The sequence below is a fragment of the Myotis daubentonii genome, chromosome 3, assembly GCF_963259705.1.
Source record: "Myotis daubentonii chromosome 3, mMyoDau2.1, whole genome shotgun sequence".
Taxonomy (NCBI): Eukaryota; Metazoa; Chordata; class Mammalia; order Chiroptera; family Vespertilionidae; genus Myotis; species Myotis daubentonii.
In genome coordinates, this window is record NC_081842.1 from 8,380,355 (window position 1) to 8,401,841 (window position 21,487).

Genomic DNA, 21,487 nt, shown 5'->3' on the forward strand with positions numbered 1-21,487 from the left:
CAAAAGACAGATAAAAATAGCCTGCAAATAGGATGTAGACAAGTTCAGGTGTGAGCATGGTCACATTCAATACGGTTGGTGTCAGCTTGAAGCAGGGATGCTCTTCAGATTGGAGACACAGCCTCAAGAGGTGGAAAATAAGGTTTGGAATAAAGAGACATGTGGCATAATTTATTTTTAGAAATATAACAAAATAGCACCCATATCTTCTGATAACCTTAGGTTAGATATTTGTACGCGATGGGGTTTCCGTGTTCTTTCCTCTTGTGCTGAGAAAAGGGAGGAGGGTGGTTACCATGGTTTTATTTGTGCTCTGCAAACAAAACCGGTTCTCTTTCACCACACGGTTCTCTTTTCTGGATAGCACAGGTGACAATAGTATTAGCTTTCATAGTTTCAGACTGCACTTTTGACGTTTGGGAAACTTTTCTTTTAGAGTGACTTACAGATGGAGTAGTCAGGTCCATTTTCCTCAGAAGTCTGTATTGTTGCAAATAGCCCTGGTTAGATAGCATATTCTTGTGCTTGCAAGTTCATTGAGTAAAATAGGTTTTATGGACAGAGAGCTTTGATGTATAGCTGTGAATTGTGTTTAAAATAATTTCTAGAATTATTTTGGAAGACTCCTGTTGGGTTAATAGTCGATATGTACTTCTGAACTCATAGAAATGATTAAATTTTTGCCCTGGCCAGGTAGCTCAGTTAGTTAGAGAATTGTTCTGATATGCCAAGGTTCCATGTTCAATTCCCGGTCAGGGCACATACAAGAGTCATTCAACGAGTGCATGAATAAGTGGAACAGAATTTTTTCCCCTTTATCTGTCTCTCTCTAAAAAATCAATTTAAAAAAAATAAATAAATAATTAAATTCTTGTTGCATTTCCCTCTTTCTGCTGAACATACTTCAGTGGCTTTTCTCAGTGACTGTGTATTGTTTATAGATCCTATGGCCGGGCTCCCAAGATGATTCACCTAGAGTCCAACTTTGTGCAGTTCAAAGAGGAGTTGCTGCCCAAAGAAGGAAACAAAGCTCTGCTTACGTTCCCCTTCCTTCACATTTATTGGACAGAATGCTGTGTAAGTATTCACTGGGGTGGGGGATGCCTTGGAATGTGGTTAAGAATCCACGGGCCTACGTGTTTTTTTAGACAGTTACAATTTTTCATATGTACTCTCTGGTGCACGCTTTATTTTGGTGTCCTCTTTTCTCCATTCATCAGCCAGATGTATGGCTTTGTTGCATCTTTCTGCTCTGGTCCAGCGTGTTGCCCTCATGGTAATCACCCATTGCAGTCTTCCTTCCTGTGTCCCAAATTCTGTGAGGCATCTCTCTCTGCCCCAGTGGCCACTAGGTATTTTTAATATTTATTTTTAGCTTGGTTTTCATAACCTTCTCTGTTCACCATCATAGCAGATAATCCTTGTTTTCCGTTGCTGGTGTGTGTACTTTCTGAGGGCCTGTGCACTGGGAGCTTCCCCATGACTAGGGCCTGACAAAGGGCTTCCGGGACTGCCCACCAGTGAGTGAGCCCTGCTGTTGTCGGCGTTCACTTGTGTATTTATGAATCCAGAGAGAAACTTCTCATTCTTGACAGAATTCTCCTCTCATGAACTAATAGAAAATTTTGTGGGTCATTTCTTTTTGTCTAATAAAGCAAACATTTAGCAATAAACAAAACACATAAGTCATTGCATATTATGACATTTCAACCTGAATCTGAGGGTGCAGAAGCAGTTTTTGTAATTTTAATGAGAAACAACTCGAAGCTCATGCCTGGTTTTTGTGGCCTTAACCCCATAAACCTTTTGCTTTTGTCCAGCAACACGTGTGAGATGTCGTCTGTTAGCTCATCAGAGACTCAGCACCCAGGGTTTTTATTGGGGCTGATCATGTGGCACCTCTGCCTGGCATGTATGAAAACTCTGGCCTCCAGAGAGAGAGTAGGTTCCAGCACAGCCATAGTGTCTACAGAAACGGTTTAGGCCCAGGGAAGCCCTCTCACATGTGGTGGGAACCCTCCCGAAGTCCACATTCCCAGGCGCTAGCCAAGGACCAGCCTTGTGAGAGGCCTGGAGATGGCTGCCCCAGGCCTGGTAACGTCTCTCTCCAGCCCCTCAGTGGTAATGTCAGGTTTGATTGGTGGTCAGGAGTTGTCTGGTTTCTTCATGCTCTACTTGTTTTCCCCTTGCAGCTAATAAGCCATTCCTGGGAGCACCGTATGGCCCTAGGAGTACCCTTCTCCTTATCCAGTGTTGGCACCGAGATGCCATCCCCACTGGTGACTCTTCCTGAGCCAGCCTTTACCAAGGGTTGCAAACACCACTCCCCCAAATTTATCAGCCAGTGCTCTACTCCAGTAGAGAGTCTGCATGGGTTTTGTGTAATTTAATGCTTTACAGCCAGTTAGCCTTACTTATTTGAGGTTCAGATGGTCCCAGATTTGGCCAGCCAGGGTCACTTCAAATGGCCCCTATGTCCTTTTGAGCATTTTCTAACTTTTTGGAACAATAAGATGTTCTAGGTTCTTGTACTTTTGCTACCGTTGTACTGGAATCAGCCATTTCTTCCTTTGCCACTGTGGAGTGCCCCTGCTTTATGCCCTTTTTTGGACATTGCTAAGAAAGGACATTTCCATAGAGCCTACGGTTGCTACTGATGCCTCAGATTTTAGCCTGACCCTGCAGGGCTCTTTCTGGCCTTACCCATTTCATGTTTATATTCACCTTGGTTCTCGACACCATGAACACATCGGCTCTGGGCTCAGCCCTACAATATGCATAACATAGTTTCACGGTTGCTATGAACACTACGCTATAGTTAGAAACACATCTTCTAAGAAGAGTTCAGCAGTTTGCAGTTTGCACTTTCCTAGACTGACGGAACATGTCGTTCCTATCCGCTTGGGCTAGTCCCCCTTGAGGTTCGTCCTTAACAGTGTGTGTTCCTGGTTGCTCTTGCCTGTTTGATTTTCCACGTGAACATTAGTATCAAGTTCCTTAGCTCCAGACCAAAGCTTCTTGGTATTTTTATTGGGATCATATGAAGTTTATAAATAACCACATGCAGACCTAAGATCTGGATGATAGTGAGCTGTTCTAACCCAGAACAAGGGATGTCTTTCCATGTGTGCAGGTCTACTTCTGTGCCTTTCAGAGTGTTTTCTACTTTTCTTCTAAGTAGATTTTAAACGTTTTTTGTTAACTTTATTTCTAAGTATTTTACTTTTTTGTTGCTATTGTAAATGGGGTTTTCTCTCTCATGATATATTTTAGTTTTTTGTGTATACAAAGGCTGTTGATTTTTTCAAGTCATAAAAGGTAAATACCTCCTGCCAGGTCCTCTTAGGATGCTTTCTCTTAGAGCCCAGCCATCGTTCTGTGAGGAAGCCAAGTGCCTCCATGGGAAGGCATCTGGAGGTGCAGCCCTAGTCTCACCAGGTCCTGGCCTACAAGTTCCAGCCTTCAAACCCCACAGCTGACACCAGGGGGTGCAGATGAGCTATCCACCAAGTCTCTAGGTCAGTGATGGCGAACCTATGACACGCGTGTCAGAGGTGACACGCGAACTCATTTTTTTGGTTGATTTTTCTTTGTTAAATGGCATTTAAACATATAAAATAAATATCAAAAATATAAGTCTTTGTTTTACTATGGTTGCAAATATCAAAAAATTTCTATATGTGACACGGCACCAGAGTTAAGTTAGGGTTTTTTAAAATGCTGACACGCTGAGCTCAAAAGGTTCGCCATCACTGCTCTAGGTTGTGGGTTGTTGAGCAGAATACATGTTCTGGACCATTATATATTGTATGGTTTGTTACAAAGCAACAGGTCACTGGAACAGCAGGTCCCTGAAAAGAAAAAAGGAAAGACTGGAGAGAGTTTGATTGTGATTGCCTTGAATAAGTTATAGATTAATTTGAGAGGAATTAGTAATTATGAATCTTTTTGTCTGGGAACATGGTTTGTTTCTGCCTTCTTCCTACCTTTTTTATATCCTTTAATAGTGTGTTACAATGTTTTTTCACAAAAGTCTTGTATTTTTATTGTTGGATATGATTTTTGTGGACATTATGAATGAGGTGTGTTTTCCCCCTTAAATTGCATTTTCTAAAGGGCCTACAGTGATGGCAGGCAGCCTGCAGCGGGGGGAACCTCCTGCCTCCCCCATCCAGGCACATGTGTGGATGGGATTCCTGCAGTGCTTGGGCATAGGGCCTTTGGCCATGCAGGTCTGGGTTTTGAAGTCCCAACTTACCCAGCTGACTGTGTCACTGTGGGAACTTCCTGAGCTGTCTGACTCACAGTCTGTTCCTCTGTGACACTGGAAGATCTTCCCTCAGGGTCCCAAGTATTTGGGGATAACTCAGAGGATAGGTACTGAGCCTGCCCAGAGACCTGCAGGAGTGGCTCGGTACTGGGTGTCTCCTGGAGTGTCCCCATCCCGGGACTGGAAAGTGCCGTGGCTGCTGTATTTTCTGTTATTAGACACATTTTGCCATATAAACAAAAGGGATGGGTTAACTTGCTTTCACAGTGACGTATTTATTTTTAGGATACTGAAGTGTATAAAGCAACAGTAAAAGATGACCTTACGAAGTGGCAGAATGTTCTGAAAGCTCATAGCTCTGTGGACTGGTTAATAGTGGTAGTTGAAAATGATGCCAAGAAAAAAAACAAAACCAACATCCTTCCTCGAACTTCTATTGTGGACAAAATAAGAAATGATTTTTGTAATAAACAGAGTGACAGGTAAGTATCTTTAATTTTACCTCATTGGGCTGATACTGGGATGATACAGATTACTGGCTTCGGGTAGTGATCCATGTTTACTCTGCGTGACTGTGGTGTGCCTGACACTTGAGCATGTGATGGGGGTGCTGAAAACAGAACCAGGTCCCTCCTGGTGGAGTCCTGGTCTGGCAGGTGAAACCTGTACACAGTAACCCCCAGTGGAGAGGCCCTCTGGCCCAGTGACCCTGGGAGAGACCCCGTGGTGGGCCCCCATTATTGATAATAACGGGCGTCAGCATAGCAAGGGCTTCAAGGAGCCTTGCTATTCTTGTGTGCAGCAGGATTCCTTAAAAACAGAAGTTATAAAATGCTGACTTCATCTCCTTCACAAACTGTAACCGGGACCGCCAAGCCTTGGTGGTCACTCTGTTTCAGGGACTGACTCACCAGTAAAGAAGGAAGAAAGGAAGGGGAGGGCGGAACTCACTGGAAGGAGGAATGGAGCAGTGATGCTGTGCTTGGAGAGTATTTTCCACATAGTCCGTTCCTGTCTCTGCAGGTGTGTTGTGCTCAATGACCCCTTGAAGGACTCTTCTCGAACTCAGGAATCCTGGAATGCCTTCCTGACCAAACTCAGGACATTGCTTCTTATGTCTTTTACCAAAAACCTAGGCAAGTTTGAGGATGACATGAGAACCTTGAGGGAGAAGAGGACTGAGCCAGGCTGGAGCTTTTGTGAATATTTCATGGTTCAGGTATTTGACTAATGGTAGAACTGGACAATTTTCTTCTCTCCGTGTTCCCTTCCTCCCACCTTCTCACTTCTCTTCCTCCCTTCCTTCTAAATAAGGCAGCTCTCTTGGGTTAAGTCTTATTGGCATCGTTTTTTAAACAAAGAGACAATATAGTAGCTAACAGATGTTTCTGTCCAGAGATGGTATCCTGAGTAATTATATCAGCAGCTCCCTGGAGCTTCAGAATTTGACATTTAGCCTTTTATGAAATGGCCTTGTCCTTGAACCCAGTAGTGTTGGATTGGAATCTGAGGTATCAATGTGAACCCACAGTATGGTGGATGGGTAGGTGAGTGGGTGGGTGGGTGGATGGAGGGGTAGATTGTTGGGTTCATTCAGACATATAGGGGTATGTGTTGTGAGGGTGAGTACATGTACTTACTTGCTCTGCCTTCTGACAGGGCCTAGGAAAGATGACACCTCAGTAGCAATAAGCACACCTCGTGCCAGATCTTGGTTTCTAAACTCCATTTTCCACTAAAAGGTGCTGGAGCTCCTGGTAGAAGTGGTTGATTTCCAGGTTTGGGGCAGGGACCTGGAATATCTGTAGATCAGCAAGTAAGGAAGTGCACAAGAAAGGTGGCGGTCCGGCAGAAGAACATAAGCTGAACCATTTGTGCCAGATAAATAACCACCCATGCAATGAAGTTCATACCCATGAGGCTGCATAGATATAAATAAAGATCTGGCTAAATGAATAAATGGAGAAGAAGGCCCAGCTCTTCCATGTGGAAGATTCCAGTGAAAAACTTGTATCAGGGATGGCAAGGGGAATGCCCAGGACAAGAGTTGACTGTGGTGTCCTGTGCTGCTGATTAGTCATGGAGAGTCAGAGCTCACCTTGGCCTTCTCTGGTTTCATTCTAGTCTCCTCTCTGCCTGCATAAATGTCACTGACATGTCATTAAACTGTTTTTTACTTAGCGTAGCACAAGCATTGTTCATAACGCTGCATGCTTCTCTCTGTTACAATCTTCAGTAGCTACATAGTGTTTCATAATACTGATTTAGGCTTTTGCTTTTTTAAAACTCTGGGTGAACAGGAGGAACTTGCCTTTGTGTTTGAGATGCTGCAGCAGTTTGAAGACGCCCTGGTGCAGTACGACGAGCTGGACGCCCTGTTCTCTCAGTATGTGGTCAACTTCGGTGCCGGCGGTGAGTGGTGACGCCTTAGGTGCAGATCCTCTTCTCAGCACAGTTTCCCCGGTTTAAGTTATCTGGAAGCTGCCATTCATTCACAAAATGATGAAAGCATCTGTGTCATTGTAAATTATATAGATATATTCTCATGGTTTCAGTAGGAATGAAATGAGAATTAAGAATTAGTCACTTTCACTTTTAGAGACTCCTAAGTAACAAAAGCATTTAAGAAGTTGTTTTTCAGGTGTAAAGTGTTGTTTTTACAACTGACAGCTGGCTAGTGAAACTTCTGATTCTGTGCCTCCTTGCTAGCATAGGGTGGGATCTTTCCTTCTGTTGAGAGGTCATCTTTGTGATATTTGAATGCTCATTGCAGTGAGTTTTATATGACACCATTGTGATGGGTGTTCATTTTTCCTCTAAGCTTTCAGATAATTTCTTAAATTCTTTTAAAAGCACAAAAGTAGCACTGCCAAACCATTTATGGAGGTTATAATTGTCCTCACAATTTTTTTGGTTGATAATTTATTTGGATGGAAATAGCATTAAATCTGTAGATATTTGTCTATAGCTTGTTCTTATTAACAGCCCATCGCAGGCATTTCTCCAAGGTAACAGCTGAAATTCTAAGTTATTTGCATTCATAGCTGCGTGATGCTTCGTAGTGTGGATTTGTTAGTTTATCCAGCCGTCCTTTGGTGCTGGCCATTTGGGTGTTTTCTGCTCTTGCCACCACAAGTTGGGCTGTAATAGACATCTTTGTTGGGTGGTGGCTTTTCTTTTGTTTGTTTGGTTTTTTCAGAGAGAACAATCTTTGTTGGGTGGTGGGGGTTTTTTGTTTGTTTTTTTCAGAGAGAACTCTTGTTACGATGTCCAACGAAAGGAGTGGTTTCAGGGACCCATAGTGTCTGTTAGAAAACCCTTGGGATGAGTGGTCCCAGGGCAGCCACTAGCTAGAGCAGCCATGGGCAAACTACGGCCCGCTTGAAATGAATAAAACTAAAAAAAAAGACCGTATCCTTTTATGTAATGATGTTTACTTTGAATTTATATTAGTTCACACAAACACTCCATACATGCTTTTGTTCCGGCCCTCTAGTCCAGTTTAAGAACCCATTGTGGCCCTCGAGTCAAAAAGTTTGCCCACCCCTGAGCTAGAGCCATGACCACCCTGGCTCTGGAAAGCATGATGCAGTGTCACGTGACTCCCACTCCCAGCCAGTTTTTATCAAGTTCAGCTTTGGATCTCTTATTTTGCCAAGACACAATGTAAACATACAACCAAAGTAAAGTATTTACTAATTAAATAAAAAAATTTAGAAGAGATAAAATTGCATTTCTTATATTTTAGATATATTATACATGTATATCTTTTAAATATCTTACCTATTTCTTACATTATATTTTATATAATTTCTTTGTTCTCTCAGTTTTAAAATAAACCTGGGGCCATTTAAAATCCAAAAGTAAATCTGGTCCAAGTTCTGCAGCTGACTGATACGATTGTTCATTTTTGTTCCTTCGTTTCATAGACACTTGCTGAGTATCCATTCAGTACCAGGCACTATTTCCAATGCAGCAGGGATCAGAATGAAATGAGGCACAGAAAGAGAAATATTTAACTTGCAGGCAGGCAGGAATAAGTGCAGGCTGCAGAAAGGACACAGGGAGGGGAGAAGGTGGCGGTGAGTGCTGTTCAGTTTTAGGCTGAACAGTCCAGGAAGGCTCTCTGAGCAGGTGGCCTTCGCACAAAGCCCAAAGGGAAGATGGGCGTGAGCCAGGAGAATCCTGGTGGTGAGGACCAGGACCAGCAGAGGGACTTGTTGGTGTTGGGACTCCAAGGGCCTGACTAGGCACCACACTTAGGGTGCAGTCTAACAGCTCTGAGTATAAGTGTAAGTCAGCAAAGGATGCTTTGGGTTGCAGTTGGCACTGCAGATACTCAGTAGTGTCAGATGCCCATTATCGAGTCGCTTCCTGACATGAACGTAGAACGAAATGGTTCTAACACCTCTCTTTTGGAGTGAGAAAAATAGATTAAGATTTTTTAATAGAGTTTGAATGACTTGTTATTATAGTTTCTCATGTTTATTTTAAGGTCATATTTGAGTCTTGGGGTTATAAGTTTAAATTGAGAGCATTGTTGGAAATTTTTGACAAGCAAGAATTTTCCTCTCTACTTCCTGTACTCCATCTTCCTTTGCTTACCATCCTTTTCTCTAGGAGCAGGACTCAGGTAGTTGGCATCATTGAGTTAGAGACAGTTGAGTAAGGAAAAGAGTGGAGACAAGGAAGACAAAAAGACCTGTGTGGCCCCATGAGCAGGCTGCCCTCCGGCCCCAGGAGACCCGCTCCAGCCAAGGCCTCGTGCCTTCCCTCAGAGCTGACTGACCACAGAGCCCGCGGCTCCCTCACCCCTCATCCTAGTCTGATTGCTCCCTCACCTGTCACCCCCTTGTGGCATGGTACGATGGAGCCTGTGCCTAGGTCATGTTACCCTGTGCTCACTGTCAGGTGACAAGTCCTGAGTACGGTGCTTGTAAGGACCCCATCCCCGCATCCCAAGACTGGTTCCATGCCAACCGGAAAGGGCGGGCCGGTGCTTAGGGAGTCACTGGGTGGTGAGCTGCCCGCCGGTCCCTGAGGTCCCACAGTCCCTCCAGCATCTCAGTGAGGTGAAGGGATCTGTCGTCAGCCTTTCATGATGTGTGTTTGTTTAGATGGTGCCAACTGGCTGACTTTTTTCTGCCAGCCGGTGAAGAGCTGGAATGGATTGACCCTTCGAAAGCCCATAGATATGGAGAAGCGTGAATTGATACAGAGGCAAGAAGCCACCCTATTAGATCTGCGCAGTTACCTGTTTGCTCGCCAGTGCACCCTGCTCCTCTTCCTGCAGAGGCCGTGGGAGGTGGCTCAGCGCGCCCTAGAGCTGCTGCACAGCTGTGTGCAGGAGCTGAAGCTCTTGGAAGTGAGTCGTCTGTTTTCCCAATTTACCCTTTTCTTGACTGTTCACACAGAAAACCCAGACATTGAACTGTTTGTGCTTAGGAAAGAGTTTTCTTTTCTGAATATCCTTAATTTCTTGTATATAATCTGTATAGTTACTTTTTGCATTGATTAATTAATTGCTGGAAAATATAATTTCTGCTCCCAAAGTGGTGGAGTTCATGTTGGCACAAAGCAAGGCTTTTGGATCATTTTCTTAATATAATTTTGAAAGTGGCCTTTGGCTTATTCTCTGGGAGCAGGTCTTCGTGATAAAGGTACCCTCCTGATGGACATGCAGGATTAGGTTTTGCAGGTAGATATTTGTTTTATTTCAGAACTGTCTCCGTTTTGTAAGTGAACATGCGGGTAACAGTGTGACACACAGCCAGCTTTGCCATGTTAATTAATAGCACAGAGTTTAATGGAAAGTGCATTATGAATACGTGTGTGCATATGTGTGTGAAAGAAACCTAAGTGAGGCTAAACGTTGTTGATCTATAGTGAAATACTGCCTTTAAAGATGAATTCACCCAGGGCGCCTGAACTCTTTCTGCCTGTAGAATCATAAACATTATTGTGAGAAATCCTAGTTAAATGGGTTCCTGCCGTTTAATTTCAGCAGCCTCTTTACCCAGGGAAATGCACGTACGCACATACACAGTGTTATATATTGTTTCAGAGGGTTCATAGCACCCGACCCCCAGTCCTCGATGAAGAACTAAGTGAGTGTTCTAATTCCACCGCACACATGAAGAAAGTGGGTCTGGAAGTGCTTAGGTGACTTACCCAGTAACAGAAGTAATCACAGAATCAGATCGTCCAAGCCAGGTTAGTGCCCTCTGTCCTAGTCCACTCCAGCACCCTGAGGGGCACAGTTATGAAAGGTCTAAAAGTGTAATATTTCTGTATTAAGTAAGCCGTGGGCAGGGGTAGCTTTCCTAATATAGGAACTTTTATTTTGTGTGCCCTAGAATACTAAACACAGGCTCAACACGTAGTTTGAAATAATCTCAAGCAATTTAAACTTTTTTAATCCAAATGAAGAGAAATTATTTTAGTTCATTTCTAAAGGAGAAATGCCTAGCCCAGCTGTCATAAACTTGAGAATTTACAAATCTTATCAAATTATTTTCTATCCTCAGACATCTAATCAAGAAAATGAGGAAAAGTAATATTTTCCACCTTGAAATGAAATTCTTTGGCTCCCTATAACCAAGTAGCTTTAGATCACCTGCTCTGGCTACTCCGATCTTGCTGTATAGACCTGGGGGCGGGGACTGTGCGTAACCATTCACTAGTGAGACAGGCTGTCTGTGCTCACGTGTGCCTAGAGTTTGCCTGATTTATACTAGTCTACTGGGGGAGGGGGAGGTTTATATTAGAGTCCAGGCACGTCCCCTGGGCACTTCATATGGAACAGCCCTGGGAGGGGTGATCAGGCAGTGCTGTATGGCTCAGGGCAGGCGTGGGAAACCACAGAGGGGTGCGGAGCCCCCCTTTAGCATGGTGCCCAGCTTGTCACAAACTCAAGGATTTAAGAGCCATTCTCCAATTCTGTTTCTTACCTTAGAAAGTTGACCAGTCATAGCATGGCTGCCAACCTGCAGAGAGGAGAGGGCACGCATTGCCAGAGCCAACAGAACAGGCGGCCTGAGGGCCAGTCCTCTGGTGGGGCTGCTGGCCCTGGGGAGGGAGCTGGCAAGGCAACCACTTCCTTCTTCTCTTGCCCTCCTGTCCCCTCCAGGCCTTCTGAAGCTGGAAGGCGAGGGAGCCCCCTGATGCGTCACACATGACAGCAGGGGGGAGTGTGGCCGGGGACATCCAGCTCAGAACAGGATGTGTCATCGCGCACTCGTGTCTTTGTCCCGGCATGGATCCCTTGTCATTGCGGTGTGTCCCAACACGCAGGTGGGTTGCACCACAGCACACTCGCCTCCTGTCAGCTCTCCCAGCGCAGAGCAGGCTTTGCCCACCTTAGCTGTCTTCTGAGTCCACTTATGCCGCTGGCCATTGTGGAAGGAATGGAAACAGGCCAGTTATGCCCTGGGAAGAGACGTGCGAGGCATCGTGGTGTGGGCCTTGAGTGCTGCGGCAGAGTGTGTGGAGGTCACGTGTCCGCAGATGTGACAGGCTCTCGGGCTCCTCTCCTCCGCTGGGCAGTGCACCCTGTGCTGTTGTCAGGATGCCGCCTGCACTGGGATGTGTTATCCCTGGCTCCTTTCTTCTTTGGATGAAAAATGGTCATTGCCGTCATGTTATTTCCCCGAGTGGAGGCTGTCCCCACTTTTAATCATGTTTATTGTGCTCTTTTGTGCGTTTCTGGTTCTTCACCGTCCCTCTAGTGGGGTGGACCAAGGCTGAATGGGACCTCATGGCGAGGACACACCACCTGCTGTTTGCTCTCAGTGTCTCTTTCCTCGGGACTCAGCTGTTCCTGCTCTCACACCACCCACGCCAGCAGCTGTTGTATGACTGCGCCGTCGCTCGGATTCCCCACGACCTCTGTGCATGCACAAGGCGCCCGGCCCCTGGAGTCCACTGTGTCCGTGACATTTCCTGGGGCTCCCCTCGCTGGGTGCTTGCCTGCTGTGCGCACACACTGACCTGAATCCATGGACCTGACTGCCGTCCGCTTGCAGGGCTTCTGGGAGCTGCTTTCTCTGCAGAAGCGCTTTCCTGTCTGCCAGCAGGTTGATGGCAGTGTCGTTGGTGTCCCTGGTGAGGCTTGAGGACACGGGCGGTGCCAGCGTCTGCATTTGCAGGCCCTGCACCCTTCCCGCTGGGTCCTGACGCAGGTACTTGGCTTTGAGCTCGCTCTTTCTCCACAAGTGGAGGCTGACTGCAGCTGCCATTGGGTTGTGAGGACCCATAGGTACCACGTGTACAGGGAGTGTGGCACGGGCTGGGCACATCACCATCCTCCTCCAAGCCAGGTCTTAGCATGACCCTCCTTATCCCTGTCTTCTTGAGCGTTTCTTTCAAGCGATAGAGTTCCCTGTACACTTACGTGTCAGCTTTCTCCTAAGACTGTAGAGGTCATGCGACACTGTCGGCATGAAATTATTCTTTCAGCTTTCTCTTCTAAGATTCTTTCTGGCCTAACCGGTTTGGCTCAGTGGATAGAGCGTCGGCCTGCGGACTGAAGGGTCCTAGGTTTGATTCCGGTCAAAGGCATGTACCTTGGTTGCGGGCACATCCCCAGGAGGGGTTGTGCAGGAGGCAGCTGATCGATGTTTCTCTCTCATCGATGTTTCAAACTCCTATCTCTCATCCTTCCTCTCTGTCAAAAATCAATAAAATATATTTTTAAAAAAATGTTCTTTCTGCAGGGGGAGGATTGTTGTATCTTACAGTAGAGGCCCGGTGCACCCATTCATGCACAGGTGGGGGGGCCAGCTGGCAGGGGGAGGGGCTGCAGGCAGTTGGTGGGCCGGCCCGCCCCCTGATCGAACCCCTGGTAGAGGGGACAATTTGCATATTAGCCTTTTAGTATATAGGATGTTTTGCAGTTGACAGTTAACTTGGAAAGTTAAATCTTAGAGTTTCTTTTAAAATTTTTTGGAAACATTCAAAGGTCAAAAGACTCAATTATTTCCATACTTTGTACACATGATTCTACTCTCAAAATCAGACTCCCTGCCATGTGCTGGGCTGGCTTTCTGGGGGGCTGTTTTTCATCGTCAGGGCAGGGGCCAGGGGCCAGGGGCAGTGTTGAGCTTTGGCTCTGACCCGCGGGCTGAGAGCTCAGAGCGGTGGCGGCGCTGGTGGGGCAGCTGTGGGGCCAGGGCGGAGGCTCTGCCAGCATGAGGCTGGACTGGTGTGTGGCTCCTCAGGGTTAGGCTGATGCTCTTAACCTTTTCAAGCCCAAGCCCAAGTATTGCAACGACTGTGCGCTCCTCATTGGGACATCTCCAGCAGGACATGCTGCACACACTTGCTTCTGTGACCTGGGAGGCCTGTCCTGGTAGCTTCGAGGTCGATGTATCAGTTGATTTAAGTGTCTCCTTTGAGAGGGTCCTTTATCTGAGTCACGAGAGCAGTGGTTTGGGAAGTGGGAGGGAATGACGGTGTCCATGTTCACCCCTTTGATTAGAGCTTCAGTGATGGGGTGTCACCCACAGGTTCATCAGAGCCGCACTGACCAGACAGCAGATAGTCATCTCCTTGGCACTGCAGAGCATGAAAGTCAAGGCGTGTCAGCTGAGCTTGAAGAAAAGTGTTTACATAAAGGAAAGGGGGGATTCTGAGAATAAACAAGTCCTCTTTTCTGTCAAAGAACAGTTTAGGCAGCTGCCATGTTGGCCCGCGTGACTGGCAGCTCCCCTGGGGGCTGCCATCTTGAAACAGCAAAGGTCAACCCCTCCCTTTGCATTAGCCAATCACGAAAGACTGTGCGCCTGAGCTCCAATCAAGAGTGAGGGACAGGTCACCTGCGGCAGGATTACAAAGCCGAGCGGACCGCCCACTCAGTGTGCGTGTGCTCCCAGACCATGTGCATGCGCACCCTCCTGCAGGAGGAGAGAGATTTGCCTTGCAAACATAAAAAATAAAAATAAGTAAAGTATCTTTGAGAGGAAGGGGCATATGCCATGGGAATAAGCCTCGTTTCTGTGGTTGGGCCTAGAGCCCCACCCAGGGATCCCGGGTAAGAGCCTGGGGCCAGCTCCCCTGATTGAAAATGGAAATTGTACTCACCCCACACAGCTTAGGGAGGAAGTTACATCAGCTCTGGGGGGTTCACATAACTCCACTTCAGAGGATTTGGTTTTTTCTACAGCAGTTAAAAATGTGCCCTGTATTTACTAAAAATTAATTATATCCTCTGTATATGTTTGGAAGATACAGACAAGCACACAGAAGGAAGTATCATGCTTACTGACATCAGGAGGTCCCCTTGTGGCCTCTGCTGTAGAGGAGCTGCTGTCCCATCAGTCCGTCCTGCTCTGAGCAGGCTGCTCGTACATCATCTCAACGCCACATGGTCATACAAGTAGGAACACTAGTTCAAGGATACACTGTTCTTAAAGTATCTGTATATATAAAAGCCAAGTGACGAGAATGACTAGAACGACTGGAATGACCAGAACAACCCATCACTATAACGTGCACTGCGCCTGGCGAACCGGCCCAATCGGGGGCAGGGCCTGCCAGGCAACCTCCCGCATCCCCTCCCCCTGGCCAGCCCCAATAGGGGCAGACTGGCCAGACCCTGCCTGTGCACGAATTTGTGCACCGGGCCTCTAGTTTAACATAAATCTTCAGGTGGCCTTCCAGAAAGATCTCCCCATTTCAGTCACACCAGCAATGCTTGTTTTCTAATCTTTACCAAACTGGTAAGTGAGACCAACAGAAGGAAGGTATTTTCTAGGAGGCCATTACGTGTTCATCCAGTGACTGTCCAAATGATTTTTTCTTAATGTGTCCGCCTTGGCACTGACTTTCCTTTTATCCACGTAGGTTGTGATTATGCTCACAGACAGGGTAGGACCAGCAGGATCAGGACCCCTCAGGATCCTAGAAGAGCTACCCATTACAGAGACTGGCAGGAGCCATGCGTGAGAGGCCATCGCAGCCAGTTGGCCACATTGTGAGCAGGGGCTGCAGATGGTAGAAGCGTCCAGGTTAAACTGGAGAAAACGGACAAAGTGGGCTGCCATCCAGGCTGGCTGGCTGGGGTAGGTGTCCCAGGGTTAGCCTAGCAGAGGACAGAAGCAGAGGTGTGGTTGAAGGCTAAGTCGGGTCAGCAAATACTTGCTGTGTACTAGGTCCTCTGCTGGGCTCCTCAGTGGAGACCTGGAGGCTGTTGTGACCTTGAGCCACGAGGGTCTGAGCTGGAAGAGTAGTGGGAGTGGACAGGAGGAGGAGGTCAGTGCAAACAAAGGGTGCTGCTGAGGAAGAAGTACGGGTTGATGGCTGTAGGAAGAGATAAAGGGCTACCAAGCATCCAGAAAACAGGTGATCACCTGCCAGGCATTGTGGTAAACACGGGTGGGAGGATAGGGACACACATGAGGCAGAAACCTATAGTTGAGTGCACTGAGCAGGCATGTACCCAGGTCGTCAGGGCCCAGTGTCAGAGCCGGGTGGTAAGAGAAGAATCTTAGGAGTGGGTCAGGGATGGAGAAGCAGCTGTGCATGGGCACTTCTGTTTAGTTTAGTAAATGTTTGTGCAGCGGGGGGGGGGGGGGGGGGGGGGGGGGGGGGGGGGGGGGGGGGGGGGGGGGGGGGGGGGGGGGGGGGGGGGGGGGGTACATTTACTTTATTTTATTTTTATTTGAGCTAGATTTTAAAAGATTCATTTGGTCAACAAATACTCAACAAGCACCTATTTTGTGCCAAGCAAGCATTTATTCTAGGCCCCGTGTTTTTAGCAGAGAGCAAGACAGACCAAACCCTCACCCTATGGAGCTTTTGTTTAATGGAATGAGTAGGTTGTAGATGTGGCTTGTGGTGGCCAGTGCAAGAGTTCATTCCAGGCAGAGAAAATGATGTTTTATGTAAGGAACTTTGAAGGACCTTAGTCTCGTTAGAACTTAAGGGGTGAGGCAGGGTTTGGAGGTGCAGGCTACAGAGGTACTGGAAGTGCATCTTGAAGGTTATGAAAGTGCTTGTGTGTCGTTCTGAAGGTTGGATTTTATTCTAGAGCTGGGAGGGAGCCATTTTGAGGCGAGGGTATCATGAAGGTGTTAGGACTGGGCAGGGTAGAGGGCCGAGGGGGAGGTGAGGGTGTCATGAAGGTGTTAGGACTGGGCAGGGTAGAGGGCCGAGAAGGTGAGGAATTAGATGGAGGGAGAGAGAAGACTTAGAGACTTCTAGTGTAATCCAAGGATGAGGTTCTGAACTAAGGAAGTAGAGTTTATTTTAAATAAATGGGTTCAGAAAAATTTATTCCATGAATAAATTGTTGATCAACCTAATAGGTCTGTAATATGCTAATTAGACCGGACGTCCTGCCAGCTTCCGGGGCTTCAAGGGAAGCCTGGGTCCCCGGTGCCAGAGGGAAGCCGGTGCTGGCAGCTGGGGAAGGAAGGCCTACTCTTGTACGAATTTTGTGCATTGGGCCTCTGGTGTAAAAATAAGTCTTGATCTCACACCATGCACAGTTAATTTCCAGTGGAGTTTTGACCTAAACATGAAAAATAAATCAAACGTCTAGAAGACGATATGGAGAATGTTCTTCTCGACCTGGAGGTTAGCAAATGTTTCTTAAATAGGACCAAAAGACACTAACTATAAAGGAAGAGGGTGACACAATGGACTGCATAGAAATCAGACTCTTCATCAGTAGGTACCACTGAGTGAGGGAAGGGCAAGCACAGAGTGGAGGAGTGTTAGCAGAATGTGTGGTTAGGAAGGACCCTTACCCAGAATACACAGAGAGCTCCCACAAATCATGTAAAAAACACTGACAAATCAGTAGAAAAATAGGCAAAAGAGGATATCCAAATGGTCGATAAGCACATGAATCAGTTAATCACAGTGAAATGCAAACAAAAGTAAAAAACCACCCCCCTCCCCCCTAGGACATCCTGGCTAAAATGGAAAGGCTTGACAGGTGCCAGCAAGAGGGCAGGACACCGACCACGTTCATGATGATGAGGAGGAGGAGGGTGATTGGTTCCACCACTTTGGAAAGTTGTTTGGCACCATCTGCTGAAGCTACACACACACCCTGGTGTACAGAAACACACACATGTATGTACCCACAGGCACATGCAGAATGCTCGTGGCAGCGTTATTCAATTGCTAGAGAATGGAAATAACCCAGATGTCCATCACGTCCAAGGGATATAGCCCCTGCGATATGTTCAGGCCATGGAAGGCATCCAGCAGTGGAAACGGGTGAACTTGTAGTGGGCGAACATCACCCACGTAAAGTGGAGCTAAAGAAGTCAGACACAAGAATGTGTATTTGATTTCTGTGCCCGGCCAGCTCAGCCAAGGGTTCGGTGAGCCTGAGGGGGGACGGCAAAGTATGTAGAAAAGACAGACAAAGAGAGTAAGCTGGGTCTAGGTCAGTGATGGCGAACCTCTGACACGCGAACTCATTTTTTTGGTTGATTTTTCTTTGTTAAATGGCATTTAAATATATAAAATAAATATCAAAAATATAAGTCTTTGTTTTACTGTGGTTGCAAATATCAAAAAAATTTTATATGTGACACAGCACCAGAGTTAAGTTGGGGTTTTTCAAAATGCTGACACGCTGAGCTCAAAAGGTTCGCCATCACTGGTCTAGGTGGATAAGATAAGATCTAGGGAGCATCATAAGGTCAAGCCTAACTATGCTAAGAGGGCTGTGCCCTCTAAGCCGGGACTTGTTTGTGGCTTTGCCAACACGTCAGTCCGAGGCTTAACCCTATAGCTGCTCCCTACAGGTTCCTTGTCTCCAAAGTTCAAGGTTAACCAAGAACAGTCTGGTTGGTTGGCCAGTGAGGGTTTGTGAAGGTGATGGTGACAGACAGGGAGCTCAAATGGGGCAGGTGGGATGTTGGGGTTCACTTAGGACACTGTTTTTCAGTATTTGGGTTATATATGTATATAGTAGTATATATAAAAAATACAGGTTTAACAGAAAAATAATAAAAAGAACACCTTTAATTTTAGGCTTTGAAAGTGGAAAAACAGCTCTTGTGGTTACTGATGATAACAGTGTTGAGAGAGGAGTTGGATTTTAAGAAAACTAAAGAACACGGATTAAGAAATTAGTTTAATTACTCTGTTGTTCACAAAAGTGGCTATCCAGATGGCCCAGTCTGGAAGCGTGCTCAGCATCCTTGTTAGGGAACATGAATTGCCAAGAGTCTCAGCCTGCTGCCCCGGTCCAAGTGAGACGACAGCCCAGAGCCCTGCTGGGTGGGCCCGGGCCTGCGTGGAGCAGAGCCTCGCTCTGTCCTACGCCTCTACCACTCCTGGACTGGCCCTGAGGTGGGCTTGCGGTCATTCAAATAGGTTTAAGCTTGTTCTAGTGATTACTTGTTACCGTGGCTGCTGAACAACCACTGTTTTCCAGTTTATGGGACTTCGAAAAAATTCTCAAACTCTGCTGTAATGGATAAAGTAACATTTTAAAGAGATTGACAGTACCAAATTTTAGTGAGGATACAGGAAAATTGGAACTTGAGTGATGGGATGCGTGTAAATTGATACAGCACTTTGGAAAACTCCTTGGCAGTTTTCCAAAAATGGCACTCTGCAGAGCAGCTGGTGACCTAGCAGGGGCTCTGACTGTGGTTAACTTCCTGGGAATAAAGTTGGTGCAACTACGTTCCTAGGCAACACGGCTTATGATCAGTCACCTTTGATTAGTAGACTGTGTCTGAACTGGAAGACTGTGGAAACCTGACCGTGAGGCCGTGCTCCTGGGCCACCTCACTGCTATGTGCAGCTGGTACAGGAGGTAGGGGCTCCATGGACCACAAGGTTTCACGAGGGACCCTGTCGGGGTCCAACCCCAGCAGGTCCAGGGGTCCCCAAAGGTGTGGACGGAGTCGGCGAAGAAGGAATGACACGGAGACAGCGTTCAGTTGATCAGCAGCCTAGCCAGGATCTCCAGCCAAGTTCTGGTCTTGATCTCCAGAGAGGCTCTGCTTCGGATCTCCAGCGAGGTTCTGTAGCCATGTTCCCTCGCTAGGTTCTCCAGCCAGGTTCTGTCCAGGCTCTCCAGTCAGGTTCAGTGTCCAGGTTCCAGTCAGGTTCTCCTGCCAATCTCTGTAGTCAGGTTCAGTCCAGGATCCCTTGCCATGTTCTCCCCCTAGGCTCTGTCTCTAGGCTCTGAGGCCAGTCCCTCTCCAGGATCCTCCGGCATGCTCTCTCCAGCAAAGTTCTTCTGTCTCTAGGCTCCGTGTAGGTTCTGTCTTCTTGATTCTGTTCTAAGGTCTGTCTGTTTCTGTCTTGTTACAACTGTATTTATACCAGTTGATTCAATCCTATCAATCTCTATTACAAAGGTTAGGGCGTTTCTTATCTCCATTCCAGGGAGAAAAGATTATGTAGTTTAAGCATGATTGTTCGTAGTTAAAGGGATTAATTACCCGCCTGGCACTTAGTTGAGGGGTTTTATTCCCTCCCTAACTTCAGGGGAAAATCCCTACCTGGGGATTCAACCTTTCTCGGAGAGGTGGCTTTGGTTAAAACACAGCGCCAAGAAGGTGAGCAAACATATTAAGAACCATATGCCATATATGCCAGGTCCCTTGAAACAGCAAGGATGGACCGGCTCCCGGCAAATTCCCCCTTTTTTATTTTTTAAAAGCAGGCATTAAAAAGAAAAACCTGAAATGCTCTCTTGTATCCATTTTAAGAGTAGGATTGGCGCTTTCCGCTATTACCTGAGTCCTGATCTATCACCCCAGGGAGAGCTTGCCAATCCTGCACTTTCCCGGGGTGGAAAGGCTGCAGTGGGGTTAAGGATAAGGCTCCTTGGGCCTACCTTCTTCCATGCCTCTACATTTACCTTTCTGGCACCTTTCCTTCCTCAGAAAAGCATGGACATACTTCTTGTATAAAACGTTCTGTCTGACTGGGAGTAACCTTAATTCCTCTGCTAGCAAGCATATATGTTAAAAGATCAATACAGAGTCTTTTTTCTTTAGACTCAGTATGGCACATCTTCTTAATCTAAAGATCAATACAGAGTCTTCTTTCTTGGGACTCAGTATGGCACATCTTCTCAATCTAAGGATCAATACAGAGTCTTCTTTCTTTGGACTCAGTATGGCACATCTTCTCAATCTAAGTTCTGTACTATCCACCTTCTTACCCTACTTATCCTCTATAGGGGGGTCTGTAGCACCCTGGTGGAGTCCTATCCGTCCCGAGTGTGGGGTTCTCAATGGGGGGGGCTTACCTAAGGGAATCCTGTTCCAGGGGTTCCCAAAGGTGTGGACGGAGTCGGCGAAGACTATCCACCCTCTTCCTACGGTGGAGTCTGATCCGTCCCGAGTGTGGGGGTTCTCAATGGGGGAGGGGGGCTTACCTAGGGGAATCCTGTTCCAGGGGTTCCCAAAGGTGTGGACGGAGTCGGCGAAGACTATCCACCCTCTTCCTACGGTGGAGTCTGATCCGTCCCGAGTGTGGGGGTTCTCAATGGGGGAGGGGGGCTTACCTAAGGGAATCCTGTTCCAGGGGTTCCCAAAGGTGTGGACGGAGTCGGCGAAGACTATCCACCCTCTTCCTACGGTGGAGTCCGATCCGTCCCGAGTGTGGGGCGCTTACCTAGGGGTCCCTGTTCGGGCGCCAGAAGCCGGGGTCCAGCCCCAGCAGGTCCAGGGGTCCCCAAAGGTGTGGACGGAGTCGGCGAAGAAGGAATGACACGGAGACAGCGTTCAGTTGATCAGCAGCCTAGCCAGGATCTCCAGCCAAGTTCTGGTCTTGATCTCCAGAGAGGCTCTGCTTCGGATCTCCAGCGAGGTTCTGTAGCCATGTTCCCTCGCTAGGTTCTCCAGCCAGGTTCTGTCCAGGCTCTCCAGTCAGGTTCAGTGTCCAGGTTCCAGTCAGGTTCTCCTGCCAATCTCTGTAGTCAGGTTCAGTCCAGGATCCCTTGCCATGTTCTCCCCCTAGGCTCTGTCTCTAGGCTCTGAGGCCAGTCCCTCTCCAGGATCCTCCGGCATGCTCTCTCCAGCAAAGTTCTTCTGTCTCTAGGCTCCGTGTAGGTTCTGTCTTCTTGATTCTGTTCTAAGGTCTGTCTGTTTCTGTCTTGTTACAACTGTATTTATACCAGTTGATTCAATCCTATCAATCTCTATTACAAAGGTTAGGGCGTTTCTTATCTCCATTCCAGGGAGAAAAGATTATGTAGTTTAAGCATGATTGTTCGTAGTTAAAGGGATT

The 21,487-nt window shown here is 47.0% G+C and overlaps 1 protein-coding gene across 8 annotated transcripts in view; it reads left to right on the forward strand.

The window, feature by feature from the left end:
- TRAPPC10 (trafficking protein particle complex subunit 10) overlaps positions 1 to 21,487 on the forward strand; it is a 79,847-nt gene that overhangs the window by 22,922 nt on the left and 35,438 nt on the right. For 5 of the 8 annotated variants that reach the window (XM_059686580.1, XM_059686581.1, XM_059686583.1 and 2 more), the window contains exons 3-7: positions 942 to 1,077; positions 4,556 to 4,752; positions 5,294 to 5,489; positions 6,571 to 6,682; positions 9,388 to 9,635. In XM_059686580.1, the coding sequence (XP_059542563.1) occupies positions 942 to 1,077; positions 4,556 to 4,752; positions 5,294 to 5,489; positions 6,571 to 6,682; positions 9,388 to 9,635 (889 nt within the window). Of the gene's footprint in view, positions 1 to 941; positions 1,078 to 4,555; positions 4,753 to 5,293; positions 5,490 to 6,570; positions 6,683 to 9,387; positions 9,636 to 11,399; positions 11,564 to 21,487 lie in introns of those variants that run through there. The other 3 variants (XM_059686585.1, XM_059686588.1, XM_059686587.1) reach the window with 3 other exon arrangements.